The 26230-nt window shown below is 45.7% G+C and overlaps 1 protein-coding gene across 4 annotated transcripts in view; it reads left to right on the top strand.

Moving 5' to 3' along the window:
- USP36 (ubiquitin specific peptidase 36) overlaps positions 1-26230 on the top strand; it is a 523175-nt gene that overhangs the window by 486712 nt on the left and 10233 nt on the right. For all 4 annotated transcript variants that reach the window (XM_069199674.1, XM_069199675.1, XM_069199676.1 and 1 more), the window contains exons 18-19: positions 9013-9128; positions 19031-19170. In XM_069199674.1, the coding sequence (XP_069055775.1) occupies positions 9013-9128; positions 19031-19162 (248 nt within the window). In that variant the 3' untranslated portion in view covers positions 19163-19170. The remainder of the gene's footprint in view (positions 1-9012; positions 9129-19030; positions 19171-26230) is intronic.

The following is a 26230-nucleotide window of genomic DNA, read 5'->3' as shown; positions in this document are numbered from 1 at the left end:
TTCGTTCGGTATCGGGTTAGATAGAATCGACACCGAATCGTGAAGAGCTCCGGTAGACCTTCGGGGTAACTTCGACCACCGTCGGGGCCTGGTCGGCCCGACCGCGTGTAACATCGACACCGATGGAACGGACCCCGTTCCGATTCTGTCCTAAATGCCATAGTAAATATCCATATACAGACCAACATTTGGTCTGTAACTTGTGCCTGTCGCCCGAGCACAAGGAAGAAACGTGTGAGGCCTGTCGTGCGTTTCGGTCCCGAAAGACGGTCCGTGACCGAAGAGCCAGAAGGTTGCAAATGGCGTCCACGCCGACAGGACAACGAGGGTTCGAGGAACAAGGAGAAGAAGAGGAAGCCTTCTCCATCCATGAATCGGACTCGGAGGAGTTCGACGTCGAAGAAACCGTGAGTAAGACGTCGAAACAAGCACCACACGGGAAAACAGACAAGGCCCAGGGGACGCCACTGCCAACAGGCCATGGCTCAACCCATAAAATAGGTGACCGTCCATCGGCACCGAAAAAGGGCGAACTGGTGCCGAGATCGTCCGACTCGGGTCGAGACACAGGCACGCAGCAATCTCGGGACCGAGAAAGTGCTGCCGAAAAGGGTCGACGCCGAGACAGCGGAACCGAAGCTGCTCGACGCAGAGACAGCGGCACCGAGGATGATCGACGCCGAGAAAGCTCGACTACAAAAAAGAGAAAATTCTCCTCTGAGCCGAAAACAAGCAAAGACACAGTTTCGGTGCCAAAACGCCCAGCAACCGAACCGACTGCCAGCTCGTATTCAGAGGAACAATCACTGTCCTCTCAAATGCGCAAACACAGATTTGAAGAAGAGTTACAAACCACTGACGTAGACCACACCCAGAAGCGGATCTTCATACAGAGTGGGACAGGGAAGATCAGCACTCTTCCCCCAATCAGGAGGAAAAGGAGACTCGAGTTCCAAACACAAGAACAAACACCACAAGCAAAAGTGGTGAAGAAAGTAACTCCACCACCCTCTCCTCCACCTGTAACTCCTACATCACCGGCACAAACTCCGTCACATTCACCAGCTCATACCACCATGAGCCAAGATGACCAGGACGCTTGGTACCTATATGACGCCCCAGTATCAGACAATAGTCCTGAGTCGTACCCTACCAAGCCCTCACCACCTGAGGACAGCACAGCGTATGCACAGGTTGTAGCTAGGGCAGCAGAGTTCCATAACGTGTCGTTACACTCAGAACCTGTCGAGGATGACTTCCTTTTCAACACCCTCTCCTCCACCCATAGCACCTATCAAAGCCTGCCTATGCTCCCGGGAATGCTAAGGCACGCAAAACAGATCTTTAAAGAACCTGTCAAAATCAGAGCGATAACTCCACGGGTGGAGAAAAAATATAAAGCACCGCCCACGGACCCTGCTTTTATCACATCACAACTGCCACCAGATTCAGTTGTAGTAGGGGCAGCTCGCAAGAGAGCCAACTCGCACACATCAGGCGACGCCCCACCTCCGGACAAAGAGAGCCGCAAGTTCGACGCAGGTGGAAAAAGGGTTGCTGTACAAGCTGCAAACCAGTGGCGCATCGCGAACTCTCAGGCGCTCCTAGCGCGATATGACAGAGCCCATTGGGATGAGATGCAGCATCTCATCGAGCATCTACCCAAAGAATTACAGAAACGGGCAAAACAAGTAGTTGAGGAGGGACAAAATATCTCTAATAACCAAATACGCTCCTCTATGGATGCAGCGGATACAGCTGCAAGAACAATAAATACTGCGGTAACCATAAGAAGGCACGCATGGTTGCGCACATCCGGGTTTAAACCCGAGATAGAACAGGCAGTGCTCAATATGCCGTTCAACGAACAACAATTGTTTGGACCCAATGTGGACACGGCAATTGAGAAATTGAAAAAGGACACTGACACGGCCAAGGCCATGGGCGCACTCTATTCCCCGCAGGGCAGAGGCACTTTTGGCACATTTCGCAGAACACCCTTCAGAGGGGGGTTTCGGGGTCAAGCCACACAAGCCAGCACCTCACAATCAACACCGTCTACCTACCAGGGACAGTACCAAAGGGGAGGCTTTCGGGGCCAGTACAGAGGGGGACAATTCCCTAGAAACCGGGGAAAAGTTCAAGGTCCCAAAACCCCTACAACCAAACAGTGACTCACATGTCACTCAACCCCTTCACACAACACCAGTGGGGGGAAGACTAAGCCAATTTTACAAAGCTTGGGAGGAGATAACAACAGACACTTGGGTCTTAGCAATTATCCAACATGGTTATTGCATAGAATTTCTCCAAATCCCTCCAAATGTCCCACCAAAAACACAAAACATGTCAAAACAGCATTTAGACCTTCTGGAATTAGAAGTTCAGGCATTACTGCAAAAGGACGCAATAGAATTTGTACCACGTACACAAAGGAACACAGGAGTTTACTCACTGTACTTTCTAATACCAAAAAAAGACAAAACACTGAGACCAATCTTAGATCTCAGAACACTAAACATCTACATCAAATCGGAACACTTTCACATGGTCACGCTACAAGACGTATTACCACTGCTAAAACAACAAGACTATATGACAACCTTAGATCTAAAGGACGCGTATTTCCACATACCGATACATCCCTCGCACAGGAAATACCTAAGGTTCGTATTCAAGGGAATACATTACCAATTCAAAGTGTTGCCGTTCGGTATAACGACCGCACCAAGAGTATTTACAAAATGCCTAGCAATAGTAGCTGCACATATCAGAAGGCAGCAAATACACGTGTTCCCCTACCTAGACGATTGGCTAATCAAGACCAACTCTCTAACAAAGTGTTCACACCACACAGAGTATGTCATACAAACCCTCTACAAACTCGGTTTCTCCATCAACTATGCAAAATCACACATTCTGCCGTGCAAAACACAGCAATACTTAGGAGCGACAATCAACACAACAAAGGGGATAGCCACTCCAAGTCCACAAAGGGTTCAAAATTTTTACAAGGTTATACAAGCCATGTATCCGACACAAAAAATACATGCAAAGATGGTATTAAAACTCCTAGGCATGATGTCTTCATGCATAGCCATTGTCCCAAACGCAAGACTGCACATGAGGCCCTTACAACAGTGCCTAGCATCGCAATGGTCACAGGCACAGGGTCACCTTCTAGATCTGGTGTTGATAAACCGCCAAACATACATCTCGCTTCTATGGTGGAACAGTATAAATTTAAACAAAGGGCGGCCTTTCCAAGACCCAGTGCCACAATACGTGATAACAACAGATGCTTCCATGACAGGGTGGGGAGCACACCTCAATCAACACAGCATCCAAGGACAATGGGACGTACATCAAACGAAGCTGCATATAAATCACCTCGAATTGTTAGCAGTATTCCTAGCGTTGAAAGCATTTCAACCCATCATAACCCACAAATACATTCTTGTCAAAACAGACAACATGACAACAATGTATTATCTAAACAAACGGGGAACACACTCGACACAGCTGTGCCTCCTGGCACAAAAGATATGGCAATGGGCAATTCACAACCACACTCGCCTAATAGCACAATTTATTCCAGGGATCCAGAATCAACTAGCAGACAACCTCTCTCGAGATCACCAACAAGTCCACGAATGGGAGATTCACCCCCAAATTCTAAACACTTACTTCCACATTTGGGGAACACCTCAAATAGACCTATTTGCAACAAAGGAGAACGCAAAATGCCAAAACTTTGCATCCAGGTACCCACACAGGCAGTCTCAAGGCAATGCTCTATGGATGAATTGGTCAGGGATATTTGCATACGCTTTTCCCCCTCTCCCTCTCCTTCCATATCTAGTAAACAAATTGAGTCAAAACAAACTCAAACTCATACTAATAGCACTAACATGGGCAAGACAACCCTGGTACACAACACTACTAGACATGTCAGTAGTACCCCATGTCAAGCTACCCAACAGGCCAGATCTGCTAACACAACACAAACAACAGATCAGGCATCCAAACCCAGCATCGCTGAATCTAGCAATCTGGGTCCTGAAATCCTAGAATTCTGACATTTAAACCTCACCCAAGAATGTATGGAGGTCATAAAACAGGCTAGAAGGCCATCCACTAGACACTGCTATGCAAGTAAATGGAAAAGATTTGTTTGCTACTGCCAAAGTAATCAAGTTCAACCATTACATGCATCTCCAAAGGATGTAGTAGGATACTTACTACATTTGCAGAAATCAAATCTGGCCTTCTCTTCCATAAAGATACACCTCGCGGCAATTTCTGCATACCTGCAGATTACCCATTCAACTTCACTATTTAGGATACCTGTCATTAAAGCGTTTATGGAAGGCCTAAAAAGAATTATACCACCAAGAACACCACCTGTTCCTTCATGGAACCTCAACATCGTCTTAACAAGACTCATGGGTCCACCTTTCGAACCCATGCATTCTTGCGAAATGCAATTCTTAACGTGGAAGGTTGCATTTCTCGTTGCCATTACATCTCTAAGAAGAGTAAGCGAAATTCAAGCGTTTACTATACCGGAACTTTTTATTCAAATACACAAAAATAAGGTAGTTCTAAGAACTAATCCTAAATTTTTACCAAAAGTTATTTCACCGTTCCACTTAAATCAAACAGTAGAACTACCAGTGTTCTTTCCACAGCCAGACTCAGTAGCTGAAAGGGCACTACATACATTAGACATCAGAAGAGCATTAATGTACTACATTGACAGAACAAAACTAATTAGGAAAACAAAACAACTGTTTATTGCATTTCAAAAACCTCATACAGGAAACCCAATATCAAAACAGGGTATAGCCAGATGGATAGTTAAGTGTATCCAAACCTGCTACCTTAAAGCAAAGAGAGAGCTGCCCATTACACCAAAGGCACACTCAACCAGAAAGAAAGGCGCTACCATGGCCTTCCTAGGAAATATTCCAATGAACGAAATATGTAAGGCAGCCACATGGTCTACGCCTCACACATTTACTAAGCACTACTGTGTAGACGTGCTATCTGCACAACAAGCCACAGTAGGTCAAGCCGTACTAAGAACTTTATTTCAAACTACTTCCACTCCTACAGGCTGAGCCACCGCTTTTGGGGAGATAACTGCTTACTAGTCTATGCACAGCATGTGTATCTGCAGCTACACATGCCACCGAACTGAAAATGTCACTTACCCAGTGTACATCTGTTCATGGCATTAGTCGCTGCAGATTCACATGCGCCCACCCGCCTCCCCGGGAGCCTGTAGCCGTTTGGAAGTAATCTTCAACATTTGTAAATATATTACTTAAACTTTATTTTGTACATACTTATTCATTCCATTGCATGGGCACTATTACTAACATACACAACTCCTACCTCACCCTCTGCGGGGAAAACAATCTAAGATGGAGTCGACGCCCATGCGCAATGGAAACAAAGGAGGAGGAGTCCCTCGGTCTCGTGACTCAAAGACTTCTTCGAAGAAAAACAACTTGTAACACTCCGACCCAACACAAGACGGCGGACTATGCACAGCATGTGAATCTGCAGCGACTAATGCCACGAACAGATGTACACTGGGTAAGTGACATTTTCATTCCAGTGGAACCAGCACCTAAGAAATCAGTCAGATGTCAACAACATTTCGGAATACTTGAAAGCAAATGGTCCAGCTGCAGGCCCCTTTACCTTCCACACCCAGAGTAGACGGATGTGTCACTACTGGGTTGAAGAGGCTATCTGGAGGAAGGGAAGGTCACCTGGAGAAAGTGGAGATCAGAGGACTCCGGTCTCAGGACTTTCAGCTTTATATTAGGCTGTTGATGTTGTGGGCCATTCTGGCACTGAAGACTTTCCTGCAGCTCATCAGAGTGCGACTGGTGCAGGTTCTTAAAGTCTAAGCCACTGCCTTGTTGTATTGCGACAGTCAGGGAGAAGTGGGATCCTAGGTCCAGTGTCCGAAAGCTCTGTGGCCCTGGAGTTGGTTGGAGCATCAGGGCATTTCCCTGGTCATGAATCACTTTGTGGGGTCGATAATTGCCAGAGCGGACGAGCAAAGAAGATGCCTTCTGGCAGATCACAAAAAGCGGCCACATCCTGAAGTGGCACAGGGCATCATTCGACAGTGGGAAAAACCTTAGCTAGATCTTTTTCCTCCACCATTAAATACACAGTATCAAAGCTTTTTCGCATTGGAGTTTCCACAGGAACGCTCAATGAAAAATGCTTTCTGGCTGCAATGGGACACAGGATCCTTGTATGTCTTTCTCTCACACCCCCAACCCCACCTCCTGCCTTTCCTGCCCCAGTTTTCAAAAAGATCTCTAGAGATAGGGCCGAAGTCCTCTTAGTGGTCTGGATTGGGCCAGGAAAGGTGGTACCCAGATTTTCTGGACATGAGTAACAGTCCACTGAACAGGCTTCCTCTTTGGGAGCACCATCTGTCACAGCAGCATAGCAGTAGCATGTAACTGAACTTGCACAATCTAAACCTCCATTTGTGGAATAAGATGGATAGCAGTTGAGTGCCTCTGAGCTGCTGTCTGAAAAGGAGGACGTCGTCCTGGATGCCAGACACCCTTCAAAAGAGTGGCAGAGGATCTGGTGTCATCCCTGGAGCTGCCAACTTTGGAACTGGGGACCAGGTTTGAGTCTCTGACTCAGCTCAACATCCTTTTTTTCTGGGAAAATCGCCTAATCTCCCTTTGTCTAGAAAAAATTGACATGGTGTAATGTAACAAGTGCTCATGTACAGTGCAAAATACGTTTGGGTCGGATTTGTGCTATATATTTAATTTCAATAAAAGAAAAAGTCCCCTTATGTTAGGTGTTAGGATAGATTTATGGCCTAGTGTGTTAATTGCCATTTTGACTTTTACAAGCCAAGCTGTTGAATGTTCTTTAGTTTGTTTTGTCATCTGCCCACCAAAGCCTTGCAGTGAGCACTATGGAAGGTTATTTGATAGCCCTTTTAGGCTTTCTACTTTTGCTGGACCAACTGCCTTTATTTAAATCACCTGCTGTGATGAGGTTTATAAAAGGTTTGAAACCAGTTTCCTCCCAAAACATTTGTGATGGCAAAGCATGACTTTAATTTGGTCTTACCTTTTCTCATGTGCACGCCTTTCGAGCTGATGCATAACCAATCATTGGGTCTCCTAACTTCAAAGACCGTCTTCCTCATTGAAATCATATCAGCTTGTCTCTTGAGTGAATTCCAGGCACTTTCAGTTGGTGTTGAGGACTCAAGCGGTCTTCATGCCTAAAGTTGTGACACTTTTTCCCATCTGTCACCCTTCCTGCGTTCTTTGCTCCACTTATTGCTTGAAAGAGGATAAGCTATGTTGGTTGGACATCAACTGGGCTTTAAGCTTTTATGATGATTGTACAAAGAAATAGTGTTCATTGGGAATCAGCATTTTGTGGGGTTCTGCAAGGCGCAGAAATGTAAGGCTGTGCAGAAGGGTACTCTAGGTTGATTGTCCTCTTTATCAAGATCTTCTACGGCTTGGTCAAGAAGCACCCCCAGAAGGGCTGAGAGCCCATTTCACTCGGACCAAGTCTGCTTCGACTGTGTTGGCATGCAAAGTGCCTGTTCTTGACATTTGCCAGGCTGCACCATTCACAAAGCAGTACTACCTTTACAGCCGGGTCTGGCGTGTATGGCATTTCATCCATTCAGTCCTACAAGACTTCTTGGTCTGAGCCCACTCTAGAGACTGTCCACTGAGGGAGAGGTACTGGTTTGGTATCTGTTTTAAGGTGAGGAATTTTCAGTTAGCTGTATACATCAGAAGAACAGGTTACCATCTGGTGGCTACTCTAACTTCAGATTCAGTGCTCTCCCAGCTTCCTGTTGTCTGGAGTGACCTCTTTTTAATGCTTATTAGAACATTGGAATGCTGGGGGCTCCATTGAAAACAATGGAGTGCTGCGGGCTTTTACTGGCCGGTAAAAGCCCGCAGCGCCAACATTCCAATGTTCGCTTTGTTCACAACAACAGCTGTGAACAAAGCCTCACAGAGCCCGAGCCCTCGGGCTCCGTGATTTTTTTTTTTTTTTTAATAGAACATTCTGCCCTGAGTGGCAGAATGTTCTAATAGCCTTAGAACCCGCCGTAGCGGGCTCTACCGGCTATTAAAGTCCCTCTCCCTTGTTAAATGCCCTCGCCTTCGGCTCGGCATTTAACGCGGGGAGCGGGCCTTTAATAGCCGGTAGAGCCCGCTACGGCGGGTTCTAAGGCTATAATAATGTCCAAGTTAGAACCGGTACAAACAACCATTCACGCTCTGCTTCTAATGGCACAGAATGAGATAAGTAGGAAACTGATGTCCGGGTGCAAGTCTGATTCTTGCATGCTGCTCCATTCTGTTACTTCCAGGTTGGTACAGCCAGTGTAGAGGCACATGTTGCCACCTAGCGGTGAGTGGGAGCATTGCTTGAGAGTTTCCGGATCCATTCTGGTGATTGTGGAGTATTATTAGGTGTGGAACCTGCATTTATATTCTCCACCAGAAAGATCGCTACCAAAGTAAATTACTTGTTCTACTGTTTATGGACTGTGACTGATTAGCTGATATGTGGGCTTTCTGTTTCTGACGCACCCTTTCTCTTCACTTGAGTATCTATGGTGTTGTAGCACTTTGTAAACCTGCTGAATAGTAATCTAAATAATCATTTAAAGGAGACCCTCTTTTCTGCTTTCGGACGGTTGTTAAATGTGTTTTGGTCCATCTTGACTAGTAGGTACATGGTGATAGTGCACTCTGATTAATTCTACTCTGGTTCTAATGTATTAACTCTGCACTGGAATTAATCCTCATACAGTAACATTTCAACATGCTGTTGCCCAAGACTTTCACAAACAATGTGGCACTTCCGATTGCTTCTGTGAATTTGTTGGACTACCACACGTCCTCTTCACAGAAGTTCTGTAGAGCAAATGTACATACCCCTGTTATTTATGGGCTGTTTTTCTCTGCCCCACAGTGCTGACTTGGGACGGGGCAGTGTCTGCCATAAGTCGGGACGCCATTCAGGACTTAAGGGATTCCGAGGACAAAACTGTAATCGATGAGTGGGATGAGGAGTTTGACCGCGGGAAGGTAAGAATGGCTCTTCAAGATAGCTGTTGATGTCTACATCTTGATTGTTTTTATACCTGCTACTTGCTTTTGATAGGTGTAAATTGTCAGCCAAATGGGTCAAAACGAGGTACACATTGCTTAGCATTTTCAACAGAGCAGTAATTTGGGGGTAAATGGCTCTGTTCACTCTGCCCCAGATGAAATCTCTTAAATGCTGCTGCATTAGGTTATTAGGGACATGCTGAAAAAACATGCCTGAGCTTGCACACCAGGACAGCCAACAGATTAGATGATATAATGGTTCATTTTCTGCTTTTCTAATTTAACTGTGACGCCTGGACTAATATGGCATTTTTGAGTGGCACATTATTTCAGTGTTCTAGCGACAGCGCTGATTCTTGTGGTTGGTTTGTTAGTAGTAGAGACAAGTGAGGTATAAGTCGGGATTTGTACGCAGTGATCAGGTTAGGATTTGAAGCTAGGTGGTGCATTTCCGAGATTTGTATGTCACTAAATATGTTTTGAAGGTTAAGTGGAGAGTTTGTGGTGCTATGATTCAAAAGTAAGCCGATGCATTCAGAAGTGTAAGCAAAGGGCCATCCGTGGGAGACCAATGCTCTTTAATTGGAATGAGTTTGCTTCTGATACTAAATAATATGTTACTGGGAATATTGTGTCTGGAGAGATGAGTTTTCGAATGCTGATGTCCTACATTAAAGTTGCTGCACTTAAAAAGCTTGTAGTTGCAGCACAGTGTGCAAGGTGCCGTGCCATGCAGCAATCTACATCGTTCTTCCTAGGAATATTAGGACCAGGAGCTTTCAATTTAAAACCATTGCTTTTCAAAGCATGTCAGTTTCCTTTATTAAGATAGAAATTATGGAGTCAGACTACAGTCTGGTGATTATCAGATTTGCAGCTATGATTAAACCTTTGTAAAAACTTATTATTCAGGAGCTTATGTGTTTGATCCACCAGGGAACGCTTGTCGATGTTAATGTTAATATAAATATTATTGTGATATTGTATGTTGGTACTTGGGGAAACTGCAAGATGTATTATGTTTCTATGCTTCTATTCATGTTCTATTGATATTCTCCACTTCTACAAGAAAATCAAAAATAGTTGTTTTTAAAAAAATGTGGTCGATCTCGGCATTCTTCAGCCTCGGGAAAGGAACTAGACTGGGTTGCCCTCTGTCCTTATCCCTGTTTATTCTTATACTAGAACCGGTCCTCCAAAGTATCCAAGTAATAACTCCATTTCAGGGGTCAGTTTCAAGGATACAACATTGAAGTTGGCAGCCTACTTGGATGATAACTTGATTATGACGGATAACACCCAACCATCGATTGGTGCACTCATTCATACTATTGATTATACTCGAGTTGCAGGATATAATTTTAATAGAGATAAGTCGGAAGTGAAAGATCTAAATAACATTTGCACTGTGGAAGTTGTTGGTAAACCTGGCCTGACATGGCATTCAGGTTATTTGAAATATTTAGGCATGGAATTCGGCATAGACCTAATAGACACCCTACAACACAATGAGAAATGAACTATGGAAAAGTCCAAAATTTCCTTGAATCCTGGAACCCCAAATGTGCTACATGGTGGGATGCATAGAAACAATAAAAATGATGATTACACCAATAGTAAATTTCCTCATACCCATGCTCCCACTCTCTCTGTATGAGGACTTCCAATGCATATTAGATACATTCTTGAACATATTTATCTGGCAAAATAAACGTCCAAGGATATCAATCAAGAAGCCCCGCCTCTCAACTTCCCTTAGTGGTGTAAACCTCGCTAACTTTGGGTTACATCAAACGTCTTTATGGCCAAACAGTGTTCTATGTGGTTTAATCTGCCACAGGTGTATAATCCTGCCTGGCTTCTAGCCGAAAAAGCACTTAATGAAGTTTACCATCCTATTATGTTACTTTGTACTAAACTTAAATTCTCTCGTAGGGGATTTCCATGTATAGTCATAAGCACTGAATAGTTCTGCGCGCCTGCGGGGACCGCGGAGCACTGTTCTGTAGTGTATTCTTAAGTGTAGATGTTAGCCTTTCTTGAAAAAAGGCCTGTCAAGCCACTTAAGAATATCAATGTGCAGCCTAGGTGAAAAGCTACACATGCCAAATTGTTCATTCTTGAGGTTGGAAAGAAAGGAAGCTGTAGTACAGATGCACCTTTAAACACACATTTATTCTAGAAATGTAGTAAAAAACATATTCTCAAACTTTATTTACACCTCTAAATGAGAATGAAACAATGCAGGGCAGTGTAGCCCATAGGCTGCCATTATACAGGATGTAAATAGAGCTGTGCCTTTAAGAAAGGAAAGTCTTCCTGTATCCCATCATGCACAGCAAAAGGCAGTTGCCTCAGTTCTTTTTTCCGGCTCCTTCTGACAGGACCCTGAAGCATTGAGCTCTACCTTTACGTAGCTTTTTTTGACAAAAACTCAACTAAAATCCTTTGGATTTCAATTTCACTCGACATTTTTCATCTAGAGTAAACATTTTCTAGCTTTTCCTGTCAAATTCTGACAAATTTAAAGCTTTTCTGTTTCCAGAATGCCTTCTCTTTTTGATAAGTGCCCTAGCTGTGGCAGGAAAAAGGCCAAAACAGACCCACATCAAGTCTGTATTATTTGCCTACCATCAAGTCACAAACCTGATGCCTGTGACATTTGCAAAACTTTCTCCAGAAGAACTCTTCGTGACAGGGAGAAAATCCGCCTTCAGGCAAGAGAGGGCAGGAGATGAAGAGGGCAATCTGCCACAGAGCGAGGAGAAGGTCAGTCTTCTACCAGGGCTCTCACTGTGTCCTCTGGAGCAGCTGCCAGACCTGCTCACAAGCGTCATAGGTCTCCGATGTCGAGAGCATCGACATCGAGGCCAGGAATGGCGCCAACATGCTCGCCGTCGAGGACCGGCTCACCATTGAGGAAGAGACATCGCTCGACGACGACAGCTGTATCGCCGTTGCGACGGCGTAGACACTCGCTGTCGAGAAGATCTTGGTCCAGGTCGCTGTCGACGCGACGGGGACGATTGACGTCGGTGGACGGTACTCAGCGTCGGAGGCGATCGCCATCATCCCATCGACGTCGAGAGAGATCACCGTCGAGGGGCTCTCGATGACGAGAGGAGTCAACGCCGAGAGGTACTCGTCGTCATCGTACTTCGACGTCGAGAAGTGTGTTGACGTCGAGAAGGCACTCAAAGAGGCCAAGGAGCCTCAGAATCCTCGGCTTCTCTCATTCTTTTACCATCTTCACCTCAGCCGTCTCCTCAGCCGTCACCTCTACCACAGACACCTCTGGCACCGACAGCTCCTCCGCCTGTACCTCCTTCAGATACCGCTCCAGTGACTCCAGCAGAATCTACAAGATATTCCCCACACTCTTCGAGACGCTCTTCTTCATCTCGTCATCATCATCGACGTGAATCTGTTCAAAGATCTCCTCGGTCCCACCATAGACATTCCTCCTCATCCACAAGGGATTACTCTCAGACTTTATCTTACGCCCCGTCTCCAAGAGTTTCTCCCATAGACGACGTGAACACCTTTCAAGAGGTCCTAGTTCAAGGTGCTACCAAATTGAGCATCCCACTGGCAGTACCCGCTCCAACAACCTCTGTCATTTTCGAGACATTACACCAGCGTTCGTCTTCAAGACCATTACTACCGCTGGTCCCAGGACTACTTGAACCGGCAATAGACATATTTTTAACTCTGTCCACAGCTACAACTGCTCCTTCCAGGCTTATAAAGAAATATCGTCCTCCGGAGCAGGACCCTTTGTGTCTGAGGGCGGATCCGGTGCCTGACTTGGTGGTTATGGTGGCTGCTAAAAAGTTGCATTCTACATCTCCGTCTTCCTCTTTGCCACCGGACAAGGAGAGTAGAAAGATTGATGCCACAGGCCGCAAAGTATCCTCTACATCAGCCATCACGATGAAAGCAGCTAGTGCTACTGCCCTGTTAGGCAGGTATGATCGTGCCCTTTGGGACTCTGTGCTGCAATTTGCGGAACATCTCCCTAAGGAGAAAAAAAAAAAGGTTTTTTTGGAGATCGTTAGTGAAGGTGCCATGGTCTCCAATCAAGTGATCAACGCCGCTGCCGACTCCTCGATCTTATCCGCACATAATTATGCTCATGGAGTTTCTTTAAGAAGACACTCCTGGCTACGGCTGACGTCACTTGAACCAGAGGCGCAACAGAGAATACAAAATTTGCCCTTTTCAGGTTCCACTTTGTTTGGTTCTCATGCTGACGACGAGATGTCGAGAATGAAAACGGAACTAGACACTCTGAAAGCGGTGGGCATCGAGAGACCAAGAGAGCAACGAAAAACTTTCCGTCCCTCCCACCGTAGACTCTTTACTCAGAGATATCAAACACCATAGTGGATGCCTTCAAGATCCCAGCAAAAGCATCAGAGAACCTTCTCGACCCAACGAAAGCCAACAAGGGGTCGCTGTATGCCACAAACCCAAACAGCTCGTCAGACACCAGCATCTAAGCCCTGAATCCTCGCTTCCCCCTCCTCCGTTACCCACTCCGGTAGGGGGAAGTATCTCAAATCATCTGGACGAGTGGCAACGCATCACATCAGACTCCTGGGTGTTGAATATTGTGCGGAATGGCTACTGTCTCAGGTTCATCAGCCCTCCACCGTCTATTCCACCCAAACCAGTGAGTCACCACCTCAACGCTCTCCAATTGGAAGTAACAACCCTATTACAAAAGAGAGCGATAGAACCTGTCCCGATCCACCAGCAGGGAAAAGGAATCTACTCTAGGTATTTTCTGGTACCAAAGAAAGACAAACACGAGTTTCATCCCATTCTAGATCAAAGGGTAGCCAACAAATGGATTCGCAGAGAGAAATTCAGGATGCTATCCTTAAACCAAATCTATTCTCAACTTCGTCAGGGAGACTGGCTCTGTGCAATAGATCTTCGCAACGCTTACTTTCACATTCCGGTGATCAAGAAGCATTGAAAGTTTCTAAGATTCCTCATCGGAAAAAGTCATTACCAATTTACGGTACTACCTTTCGGCCTCAAATCAGCACTGAGAACTTTTTCCAAATGCATGGCGGTGGTGGCAGCCCATTTAAGGAAACATCGGATATTCGTCTACCCCTATCTAGACGATTGGCTCATAAAAGCTTCCACATATCTAGAGGCTCAGCAGCATTTCAACTGGACTCACCAGCTGCTACAGAGTCTGGGCCTTCAGGTCAACCTCTCCAAATCCACAGCAACACCTGTTCAGAGGTTGCATTACTTAGGCGCCATCATAGATACCACTCAAGGAAAGGTGTTTCCTTCGGAGGAACGACGGTTATCAATCTTCCAAAAGTGCCAGCAGCTTGAGAAAATGCCTCAGACCACTGCAAGAGCGATATCCTCTCTCCTGGGCTCGATGGCGTCTTGCATCTACCTCATTCCCAATGCTCGCCTCCATATGAGACCCTTACAGGAATGTGAAGAATCAATGGTATCAACTAGTGGACGATTGGGAGAACAGCGTCCTTCTTTCTCCCCACACCATACAATCTCTCAAGTGGTGGTGTTCCCCGGACAATCTTCTGGAGGGGATTCCATTCCAACAACAGCCACCAACACAAACCATTGTCAGAGAAGCATCGCTGCTCGGATGGGGAGCGCATATGGATCACCTTCGGATACAAGGCACGTGGTCACAGAGAGAGCGACTGTATCACATCAATCTTTTAGAGCTTCGCGCAGTCCATCTTGCACTCAAGGCCATCCTCCCCTCACCGAAGGCGAAAACTCTGCTTCTTCAGACAGACAACATGGCCACCATGTATTCTTTAAACAAACAAGGGGGTACCAGATCCAGGACTCTGTTGACAAAGGCTCAAACAATTTGGCACTGGCTTCTAGCCAGGAACCTATCGCTAGTGGCAACTCACCTTCCGGGCATACAGAATGTTCAAGCGGATGCCCTCAGCCGAGCAATGGATGAAAACCACAAATGGGTTTTGCACGACGACGACGTCCATTCCATTTTTGCCACATGGGGTACCCCTTCTATAGACCTATTCGCAACCCCAGAAAACAAAAAATGCCAAAACTTCGCCTCCAGATACTACCATCCAGGAAGGCTGGGGAATGCCCTGTGGATAGACTGGTCAGGAGCATTTCTTTACGCCTTTCCACCGCTTCCCCTGATACCGACAGTCCTGAAGCTGTCCAATTCTCACACCAAGATGATTCTCATTGCCCCAGAAGGGCCACGCCAGTGGTGGTTTCCAGACCTCCTTCACTGGTCACTCAAACCACACATCAGACTACCTTGTCACCCAGACCTTCTCACGAAGTTTTGAGGCCAGATAACACATCCCAACCTCTCATCGTTGAATTTGGCAGCATGGCTCCTGAGTTAGTACAATATGGTCATCTGAACCTACCTCAGGACTGCATGGAGATTCTAAGGGAGGCAAAGCGCCCCTCCACAAGAACAGCTTATGCCTGCAAATGGAAAAGGTTCTGCATGTGGTGCTTGGACAACAGCGTCGACCCAATACCATGCGGAGGGGAAGCTATTCTTCCATACTTGTTAAGTTTGGCAAAGTCTGGATTGCAGTTGTCATCAATAAAAGTACATCTGGCAGCTCTAACAGCATATAGAAAGAGCCCTTCCCAATCCTTTTTCTTTAGAATTCCAATCATAAAGGACTTCCTGGAAGGTTTAAAAAAGGTCTTTCCTCCCATTAGAAGGCCATCCCCTCCATGGGAGCTGAATATTGTCCTTTCGCGTCTGATGCTACATCCTTTTGAACCAATACATAAAGCATCACTCCAACATCTTACGTGGAAAACTGCTTTTCTGGTTGCAATCACTTCAGCTCGTAGGGTCAGTGAGATCCAGGCCCTTTGCGCTCAAGAGCCTTATAAGTTTTTTTATTTTTCAAAAGTAGTACTGAGGACATATCCAAAAATTTTAACTAAAGTCGTTTCAGACTTCCATGTGAACCAAACCATTTCATTGTCGACTTTCTTCCAAAATCCGACTACCCCTGCTGAGAGAACCCTACATTCTCTCGATGTAAAGAGGGTTTTAAAATTTTACTTGGATAGAACAAAATGCTTGCGCAAATCACAGCAGCTGTTTATTAACTATGGCCCAGTTAGAACAGGTTTAGCCACTTCCAAACAATCCTTATCCAGGTGGATTGTCTCATGCATCGTATTCTGTTATCAGTTAGCAAATAAATCCCTAGATGGCAGGCCAAAAGCCCATTCCACTAGAGGGAAGGCAGCGACTGCTGCTTTGATGAGAAATATTCCTTTGGCAGAAATATGCAAAGCGGCTACCTGGAAATCTGTCCATACCTTTACTAAGCATTAATGCCTTGATTCAGATGCTAGGACAGATGCGCAGGTCGGACAGGCCTCTCTCAAGAATTTATTTGCGTAATTTATGGTTTCATTATTGCTCTGTCTACTCCACTGCGGTTATTGGGATGGGCTTGCTAATCTATTCAGTGCTTATGACTATACATGGAAATCCCCTACGAGAGAAGGAATGGTTTCTTACCTGTAACTCCAGTTCTCTCGTAGGGGTATTTCCATGATAGTCATAAGCAACTCTCCCTCCTCCCCGGTGGAGTTGACATAAGGATATCTGCAATAACGATAACGATGTTGTTAATACAAAGAATGTTCAGGTTTCTTCATGTCATATTACAAGCCTACAAAAAGAACTGAGGCAACTGCCTTTTGCTGTGCATGATGGGATACAGGAAGACTTTCCTTTCTTAAAGGCACAGCTCTATTTACATCCTGTATAATGGCAGCCTATGGGCTACACTGCCCTGTATTGTTTCATTCTCATTTAGAGGTGTAAATAAAGTTTGAGAATGTTTTTTACTACATTTCTAGAATAAATATGTGTTTAAAGGTGTATCTGTACTACAGCTTCCTTTCTTTCCAACCTCAAGAATGAACAATTTGACCTGTGTAGCTTTTCACCTAGGCTGCACATTGATATTCTTAAGTGGCTTGACAGGCCTTTTTTCAAGAAAGGCTAAAATCTACACTTAAGAATACACTACAGAACAGTGCTCCGGGGTCCCCGCAGGCGCGCTGAACTATTCAGTGCTTATGACTATCATGGAAATACCCCTACGAGAGAACTGGAGTTACAGGTAAGAAACCATTCCTTTTCTCTCCCAGGTAGACAAATTTTCCTGGCCCCCAAACAAGCCTTGTTGCAACTAGACAAAAAGTTGGAGGTTCCAGTTAGGAACTCTAACCTGGTCTACCTATGGAAAAATACACAGTTCATAATTGAAGGTGCCCCAATTGAATGGTCAGCATGGTATGTTGAAGGGATCCACCTTTTAATACAATTGGGACCGAAAAAAAATCATTTTTTTTTAGAGAACTGCAGAAACGATTTAACCTTGATAATATAGACTTATCACTTGCTCAAACTCAGGGCCTGTGTGTCTAGGTCCAGCCCTCACTACCAAGAGTCCACCCTTCTTAATTTGATAATAGTCACCAATAACAGGGTCACCAGATCTCAAAGTACTACAAGCTACTACAACCAAATGCCTGAGATATACTCAAGAAATGGGGTCTGAATAATTCACTAACCCAAGAACATTGGAAACTGACTTGGAAATCGGTGGTCTCCCATAAAATTATATCTGCACTCTCCCAAACCAAGTTATCGCTCCTTCACAAAATATTCTGGATCCCTTCTCGCCTTCATAGAGTTGGCTTGAGAATTGAACCAACTTGTTGGAATTGCAGTAAAGAGATTGGCGATTTACGAATTTTACTCTTTCCTTTCAGCGCTGTTGCTAGTTTCTTGGTCCACGTTCTTGAGTTCCTCTCTTCATTATTTGGCTTTCAGATTAAACGTGAGATCCACTCGATTAATATAGGCTTTCCCAACCCACACATACAGTCCCAACCAGAAGCATTACTGTTAAACGTTTTATTAACAGCAGTTTGTAAATCAGTCATTTCCAGTTGGAAAGATAATGCATCTACCTCCTTTAAATCCTGGCTGAATTGGATCACACATATTAGGGGTTCTGATAATATTGCTTTACAGTACTCCCACTGGAAACCACAATATAGAAAATTATTGAATAGGCTTGATGCTTTCTTTACTACTACTAAACCCTTATGAACATTTAGCGGATTATTATCTTTGTTCTCCCGGCGGATCTTATGACAGTTTGTTAATAGTATACCTTGCACTGTGCATACTATTCTATGTATTACTTGTACACTGTGCCTTTTATTTTGCTCTTTTCTACCTGACATGCTTGGTAAATCCTTATAGGTATTACTTGCATTTCCTTCAGATGCCATTTTGATTCTTATGACTGAGCGTTTGTGGTCTTTTTGGGCGCTTATACTGTCTCACAGTCCTCTTCAACTACTCCATAGTGATCAGTGTAATTTTATGCATGTTTTCTTCACACCCTCCTATGTAATTTTTTTAAACATGATTAGACCTTGTATGTAAATATGCCTTTTTCGTATTTCCTTTTCTTTTCTTTAATGGAATTGTTGGATATGTTTCTTCATGCAAAATTTTCAATAAAACTTGTTGAAATTTTAAAGAAATGTGGTCGCTAGTGCTTTGAACTGATGCAGGAATAACCAGAATTTTCAAAAATGTTAAATTAAATGAAAGTTTGAGTTTAAAAGCACATTCCTGTACTTATGTTGTTGGAAGCGTAAACATTGTCAACTAGCTATACTGCAATCCTAAATGGTGCATTATATCCTTACTGTATGTGTGTGTCAGGTCATTCTTGGGTATCAAGTATAAGAGGGAAATGTGAACATTTTTTTGAGTCTTTGTTCTAAAGAGTGCTCTAATATGACTTCGACATCAGGTGAAAAAGGCAAAAAAGTTGAAGCAAGAAAGGAGGAGACGTCTCAATGCCTTTCAGAAGCTACAAAACAGACGCAACTTCTGGTCCGTGACGCACCCTGGGAAGTTTTCCAGCTTCAGTTCCAGGTTCTGAAAAATAAAGTGAGTATATGAGATCATATGTCCTTGATTTCTAGGGTAGGATGGAGAAAAAAGGAGAAGACTATTGATATTTTGCTTTGTCATACAAGTCCTCAATATATGGTACTAGAAACTGTATCAAATGGAAGTGTAATGAATCTAAAGAACCGTATGCATTTGTCTTTGCTCCTATGAGTCATGGTAAAGCCTTATGCTCTGTTCCCTTTTTATGTTTTGGCTATGGTAGCACATGTGCTGTCTGTTGGAGATCTGCCAGCTTAAATTTGGCTTATATCCTGCCCATTGGTTGGCTTTGTCACACTCATTTGCTTGCTGTTTCATCAGCTTTTGTTGCCTTGCCTTCTTTCCTTCCCTTTCTAGTGTGTGGCCATCCCTTGGCGCTAGAACTCATTACTTGTCCTTCCACGGCTCCCTTTTCAGATACTAAGATTTTTTCTTTTTGGTTAAGCTTTCTACAAGAGTGTATGTTTTCCAGATAGAGCTCTTGTTTATTTTGTGTTCCTTTTTCTTGCTCATATTTCTCCCTTCTCCCTCCCCGAGTTGCCATACTTACTTCCTCCCTAGTCCGCTTACCTTCTGTTGCTGTTCTTGCTTCCCTACCCCTCCTCAGTTGTCCATTTTTCCCTATGCCTGCCAGCCCACCCTTCGTTGTCCGTGTGCTTCCCTATCCCCATCTGGCCACCCATCCTCTGTGTGCTTCCCCGTCACTCACCCTTCTTTGTCCTTGTACTACATCAATGCTGTCTCTTGCTTGTCCTTCTCCCCACCACCTATATGCTTCTTGCACCCTGTGTTGCCTTGTCCCTTGCCTCCAACCCAAAAGCGGATTTTGCGCATATTTTGTTTACTAATCCGCATCGGCGCATGTCTAAAAATGATGCGAAGGCTGTGTCATAATGTTCTTTTTTTTTTTTTTTTTTTTTTTTTTTTGCATTATTGTCTGCCATGCTGCACAACAGTCGCGCTCCTGTTTAGCATGGCTAAAAGTAATTGCTAAAGCCGATAGGTTTTAAAGGCTCAAGCTTAATATACTTATTATTTCCACTGACCACGATTAGTGGACTCTGCTGCAACTAGGGGTGGGCAGAACTCAATGAGTTGTACTCTGCATAAGTCCGCAGATTTAGACAAAAAGTCTGCAAAATTTCACAGTTCCGCCCCCCTTAAATTGCTAGGCTCTTTAGGGAACTAAGGAAATTGCCTTAAAGTTGATGCCCAAGAACTACTGCGAGGGCCAGTTTCACATACAGTTGTTAGAAGCATGGGCAAAGTCACTTGCTGTAAAGCTTAGTTGGGACACTTTTTGATAACTATTGGACTGGTGCACTTGTATATTTGTTTTGTTGAATATTTCTATTGGGCTTTTGAGAATATAACAGTTTGATGACGTGTGGCTGTTCATAGACATGCTCTACATACTCTTGCTGTGTAATGTTTGGTCCAGAGTGGTGCACGTTCGCTTTTCTTCAAAGAGGTTTCTGAGTCACGAGATTGAGTGCCACCATGCCATGGTCGATACTGAACTGTTGTTTTTGAATGGCCCACCCAGCCTGCACCGAAAACCACTGCTAAGACCAAGGCCACATGCTCGGCATCGACCTCCATTTCCTCGGACTGAGAGATCATTTTGGTTTCGATCCAGACGTCAGGATCAAGCAGGCAGCCTTCAGCCTCAACTTTGGTGCCAACCAAACCACACAGACCAAAACCTTTTGTGCAGAGATTTTCAGAGCCGAAAACTTCAGAAACTAGACTCTGGCCAGTCTTCTACCAGCCCTTATCCGGTCGAGCCAATTTTTGAAACAATGGACGCTCGTCAGCGCAGACTCCAAATACAAGAGGGCACAGGCTAAATCATTGCCGCTTCTTCCGGTCCTGCGCTTCCAAAAAAAAAACTGTCTTTCCAGGAGGATTTGGACATCCCTGTCTCTTTTAAGAGGAGAACTGAGGACAAGGCTATTAGTCCCTTGTGTAGGCCTTCCCCACCTCTTCTTCTTCCTCCGTCCCTTTCTGCTCCCCATTCCCCCACTACACCCTTACTAGGGGATTACACAGCTCAAGTTTCTCCTTTCTTTTCCACTAGTGGTATGGCGGGGTCCCAGGAAGACACACATCCTTGAGATGTATATGACCCTGAACCTATTCCCTCCAACAACCCTGACCTCTTCCCAGCACACCCCTCTCCACCTGAGAATACTACCTCTTACCAACAGGTAGTAGCTAGGACTGCTGTGTTCCACAACATAGAGCTATATAAGGATCTCATTGAGCAGGACCTCTTTTGGACACACTAACTAGCACTTACAGGTACATACACTATTTTCCCATGCTCCCCAGCATTCCTTGGCGTACAGAGGATATTTTCAAGGAGCCTGTCAACTCTAGGGTAATCACGCTAAGGGTGGGGGAAAAGTATAAGGCAGCCCCCGCGGACCCGCTCTACATCATGTCACAGGTTCCATCTGACTCTATTGTAGCAGCAACAGCTTAGGCCACTGGGGTCTCCTCCCCCTGAGAAGAAGAGTATGAAAGTAGATGCTGCGGGGAAGAGAGTGGCAGCAAAGGCCGCTGACCACTGGGGCGCATAGCCAGCTCTCAAGCCTTGCTAACCCAGTATGACCTGACTCATTGGGCTGAAATGGTGGAGCTCCTCCAGTTTTTACCTGATGAACATTGTAAAAGAAGGCAACAGATAGTTGCAGAGAGGCAGGTCATCTCCAATAATTCAATCAAGTGTGCTCCTGATGGCGCAGACACAGCAGCTCGAGGCATAAACACCAGTGTCATTCTCCAAAGAAGTGCTTGGCTGCGTTGCTCAGGTTTCGAACCTGAAGTCCAGCAAGCAGCCCTCAACGTGCCCTTTGACAGGGAGCACCTGTTTAGGCCTCAGGTTTACCCCACTTTAGAGAAACTCAAGAAAGACACGGACACTACTAAAGTCATGGGTGCCCTTCAGCCCCTTACACAAAGAGGCACTTTCTGTCACCTTGGGTTCAGAGGCTCATACAAGTCCTCCACCTCGGTGGCGTCTACCTCGCACCCTAGAAAGTTTCAATCGATCTATACTAGAAGAGTGTACAGAGGCACCTATGGATCTTTCTGACATAGTTACCCCCACGTTTTTTGCCTGGTGTCAATGTGTTTAGACTGTAGTACTCTGGGATCCGGCTAACCAGGACCCCAGTGTCGGTGCTCTCTCCCCTAAAACTGACTTTGTAAGTGATTCTTTCACCCACAATTGGTATAGTGGTGCACCCCTGTAAGTCCCTGGTAAATAGTACTTAGGTACCCAGGCCATTGGTGCACCAGGGGGCTCCCATGGGCTGCAGCACTTACTGTGCCACCCATGGAGCCTGTGCAGACTGTGTCTGCAGGCCTGCCATTGCAGCCTGCGTGAAATGGTGCATGCACCTTTCACTTTAGATATAAGGCTTGCCTTATATTGTGTTCACTGCACTTGGACCCTGTAAGCCATCCTTATGGTAGACCCTTCAGCCCAATGGCAGGGTGCATGGCCCCAAGTGTGAGGGTACCCCTGCATGAGCAATAGTACCCCTACAAACCCTAGACTCCATTCTCTGGGCTTTGTAAGTGCAGGGAAGCCATCTTAAGGTATGTAGTGGACACTGGTCAACACGAGATGTCCAACATCATAATGGCTTCTCCAAACCTAGGCATGTTTGGCATCAAACATGTTGGAATATGCAATTGCACCAGTTCCAGTGTTAGTTGCATGACACCTTGTACTATGGGGGCTCCTTAAAGGGTCCCCCACATCTGCATATACAGCCCTGCAGGGTCTGAACGTCAGCCTGTGCTGCTACTGACCCCAGGCACTGTTCTGCCCTCCTGCTGGTGAGACTAACTCAAGCAGAGGAAGCAAAAACAAAGGGTTTTCTGTAGGGGAGAAGTGTGGCTACCTCTCCCTTTGAAATGGTTGTCCCTGGGCTGGGGTGGGGTAGTGTGGCCTCTGAGTGCCACCTGACTGCTTTGAAGGGTACATTTGGTGCCCTCCTCGCATAAACTGGTATGCATCAGTACAGGAACCCTTGGTTTCCGCCCTGGGGCAAAACCACACAAAGGGCAGGGGAGTGACTACGCCCCCTGTCCAGCTCCTCTCCTAGGAAGGTGCAAGGAGCTCTGCCAAGTGGCCGCTTGATTCTGCCATCTTGGAAACAAGGTGGGTATAAGCCCCTGGGAGCATCTGACTGATTAGGCCAGCTAGTTGACGTCCCTGACCGCCTCTGATAAGTGGGTCACTGCAGATAGTGTCCAACCCACTTATAGGGTTACTTAAGGGCTCCCCTGAGAGTGGGTCCCCATAATTGTCAACCAAGACTCCACAAGGAACTCTCTGCAAGACACTTCTGCAACCTGGACTCCAGAACCGCTGCTAGTCTGCTTTAGGAACAGAAACAAGACCGTATCCAATAGGAGGGCTCCTGCTGCAACATTGTTTCTCTAGTTCCTGCAAGAATCCTGCAACATCCATGGCTGTGCATCCTTCAGGGTCATAAGGACTCTGCCTGCATCTAGGAAGCAAGAAGGAATCTCCCTTGGAATGAAGGAGCCATTCCTTTGCATCCGCAGGCACCTCTATGACAACTGGCTGGCTGACTCTGCTATCCCATAGACATCCTAAGGTTCTGCAACACAGGTGGTGGTTCTGTGGCCCTCTCCAGGTCCAACATGTCTTCTGTACAACTTGGGAGACGGTGGGCCCCTGCAGTAGCCACAGGGACGGAACCCCTGTGCATTGTTGCTGTTGCCAAGGCTTGGTGACTCTTCCTCCTGAAGATCTTCAAGCTCCAAGAAGCCCCAGCCTCCAGCACTTTGCAACTCCAAGAACAGCATCCACTCTGCAACTCCTGTGGCGTCGGACCCTTCCTTCGCTGTGCTGCTGAGGCTTCCCTGCGATTCCCTGTGCCTGCTGCTAGTGAGTCCTCATGGGGGCTCCAAAGATTCCGGCCGGCTCTCCTGCCTGCTGAAGGCCGACCAAGGGTTGAGTCATTTGGACCTTACCGGTCCCCAAAATCCTGCAAATTTCCCTGCAGCTTCTTCCTGTTTTTGAAAAGACTTGGTGGTGGTTCTGCTGACCACTGACTCACCTCTCCCCTGCATTCCGGTGTCCGGCATGCAACAACTCGTGGGCAACTCAAAGGACCTCCTGCATCCCCTAGACTCTGCAGTTGTGCTTCTTCCATCACAGTCCTGATGGAACAACTTCTCAAGAAGGGTGGGCATTTCCTACCTGCACCACAGGACATCTCCAAGTGGTCTGGACTCTGTCCCCTTCATTTTTAGGTTCTTCCTGACCGGAATCCACCCTTGGGTTCCACAGGCCTGGTCCACGGGTCGTGACTGGACAATCGAGACCCTCGTTGACTTCATCGAAGGTTTCTGACATCACTTCACACCTATGCACCTGGGTTCCCTGGTGTAGGTACTCCGTCTTCCTGGGTATCTACGGGTAGGGGTACTATTGAACCTTTCTCCTGCCAACTGGTGTTCTCTGGGAAGGGTCCTGAATCTTGAAAATTCCAATCACAAAGGTCTTGGGTTAGCCCATGGGACTTTGAGTTAGATAACACCTCTGCATACGTGTGTCTGGGGGATTTCTCCTACTTACATACTCCCCCAGCCCCTTGGTTTCTAACACACTTACCTTGGTTGGACACCTCCATTCTTATACCACTTTCTTATTATATGGTTTGGCCTCCTCATAGGGCTGCATGTATTTCTATGCTTTCCCTGCTTGTTACTAAGTATATTTGTTGTGTGTAGATATCACCAAGTGAAGATATACCAAAGTTAGGTTAGTATGAGTGTTATAATAAAGACTACTTTATTTTTTGTAACACTTGGTGTGGTCCTTTCTTGTGTGAACATCACTGACTGACTATTGTGGTATTGCAAGTGCTTTACACTCCTCCTTGATAAGCCTGAGCTGATCTCCACAGCTACCCCTAGAGAGCTTTGGTTATCTAGGCACCAAAACACTATCACTAAGGGTTGCCTGCCCTCAGTATTGGAAGCCACACAATAGGTGTACACTATAAACTGAGACAGCCTCCTACAAGTACCATCAACAAAGGGAGGAAAAGGAGCACCGCCACACGTGGGTTCTCCTTCACTGCCAAGCAGTGACTACCTTCCTCCTCCCCTCTTCTTCCAACACCTGTCAGGGGAAGACTCCAACATTTCTATTGAACATGGGGCACCATTACCTGGGACCAGTGGGTCCTCGCCGTTATCAAATATGGTTATTTTCTGGACTTTACACCACCCGCCCAATATTCTCCTTTGCACTCATAGGCAATCTCAGGCACACTTAACTCTTCCCAAACAAGAGGTCCAAGCCCATCTTCTCAAAGGGGCCTTAGAGCCCGTTCCGCTACAACATCAGAGGACAGGAGTGTACTCCCTATACTTCCTGATTCCCAAAAAGGATGGCTCTCTCAGGCCAGTACTCGACCTCAGGCCTCTAAACAAATACATCCTTTCGGAACACTTCCACGTCGCTACCCTTCACAGTGCCATTCTGCTTCTACAGCAAGGTGATTTTGACAGCTCTAGACTAAGAACACCTAATTTCACATTCCAATTTGCCCTGCACATCGAAAATACTTAAGATTTGTTATTGCGGGCAAACACTACCAGTTCAAGGTCCTTCCATTTGGAGTCACTAGCACTCCCAGAATTGTCACAAAATGCGTAGCAGTAGTCCCGCACACCTGAGAAGGCAAAACGTTCATGTGTTTCCCTACCTCGACGACTGGTTCATCAAAGCATGCACCTTACGCCATTGTAAACAAAACACTCAGTTGATAATGGATTTTCTTCGCAACAACCTGGCCTTTACACTCAGCATTCCCAAATCTCACCTCCAGACCCTATAGATGCAACTTTACTTAGAGGCTATCTTGAATATGGAGTTAGGGTTGGCATATCCCAACCCGGCTTGTGTCAAGAGTTTTCTGACCACCTCCCTCAATCAGGACCGTTATGTGTCTGTTGGAGATAATGGCCTCTTGCATCTCCATCGTTCCACATGCCAGAC

The sequence above is a fragment of the Pleurodeles waltl genome, chromosome 7 (assembly GCF_031143425.1).
Source record: "Pleurodeles waltl isolate 20211129_DDA chromosome 7, aPleWal1.hap1.20221129, whole genome shotgun sequence".
Classification (NCBI taxonomy): Eukaryota; Metazoa; Chordata; class Amphibia; order Caudata; family Salamandridae; genus Pleurodeles; species Pleurodeles waltl.
The sequence above is the reverse complement of the archived record's forward strand: the minus strand, read 5'-3'. Positions and strand labels throughout refer to the sequence as shown.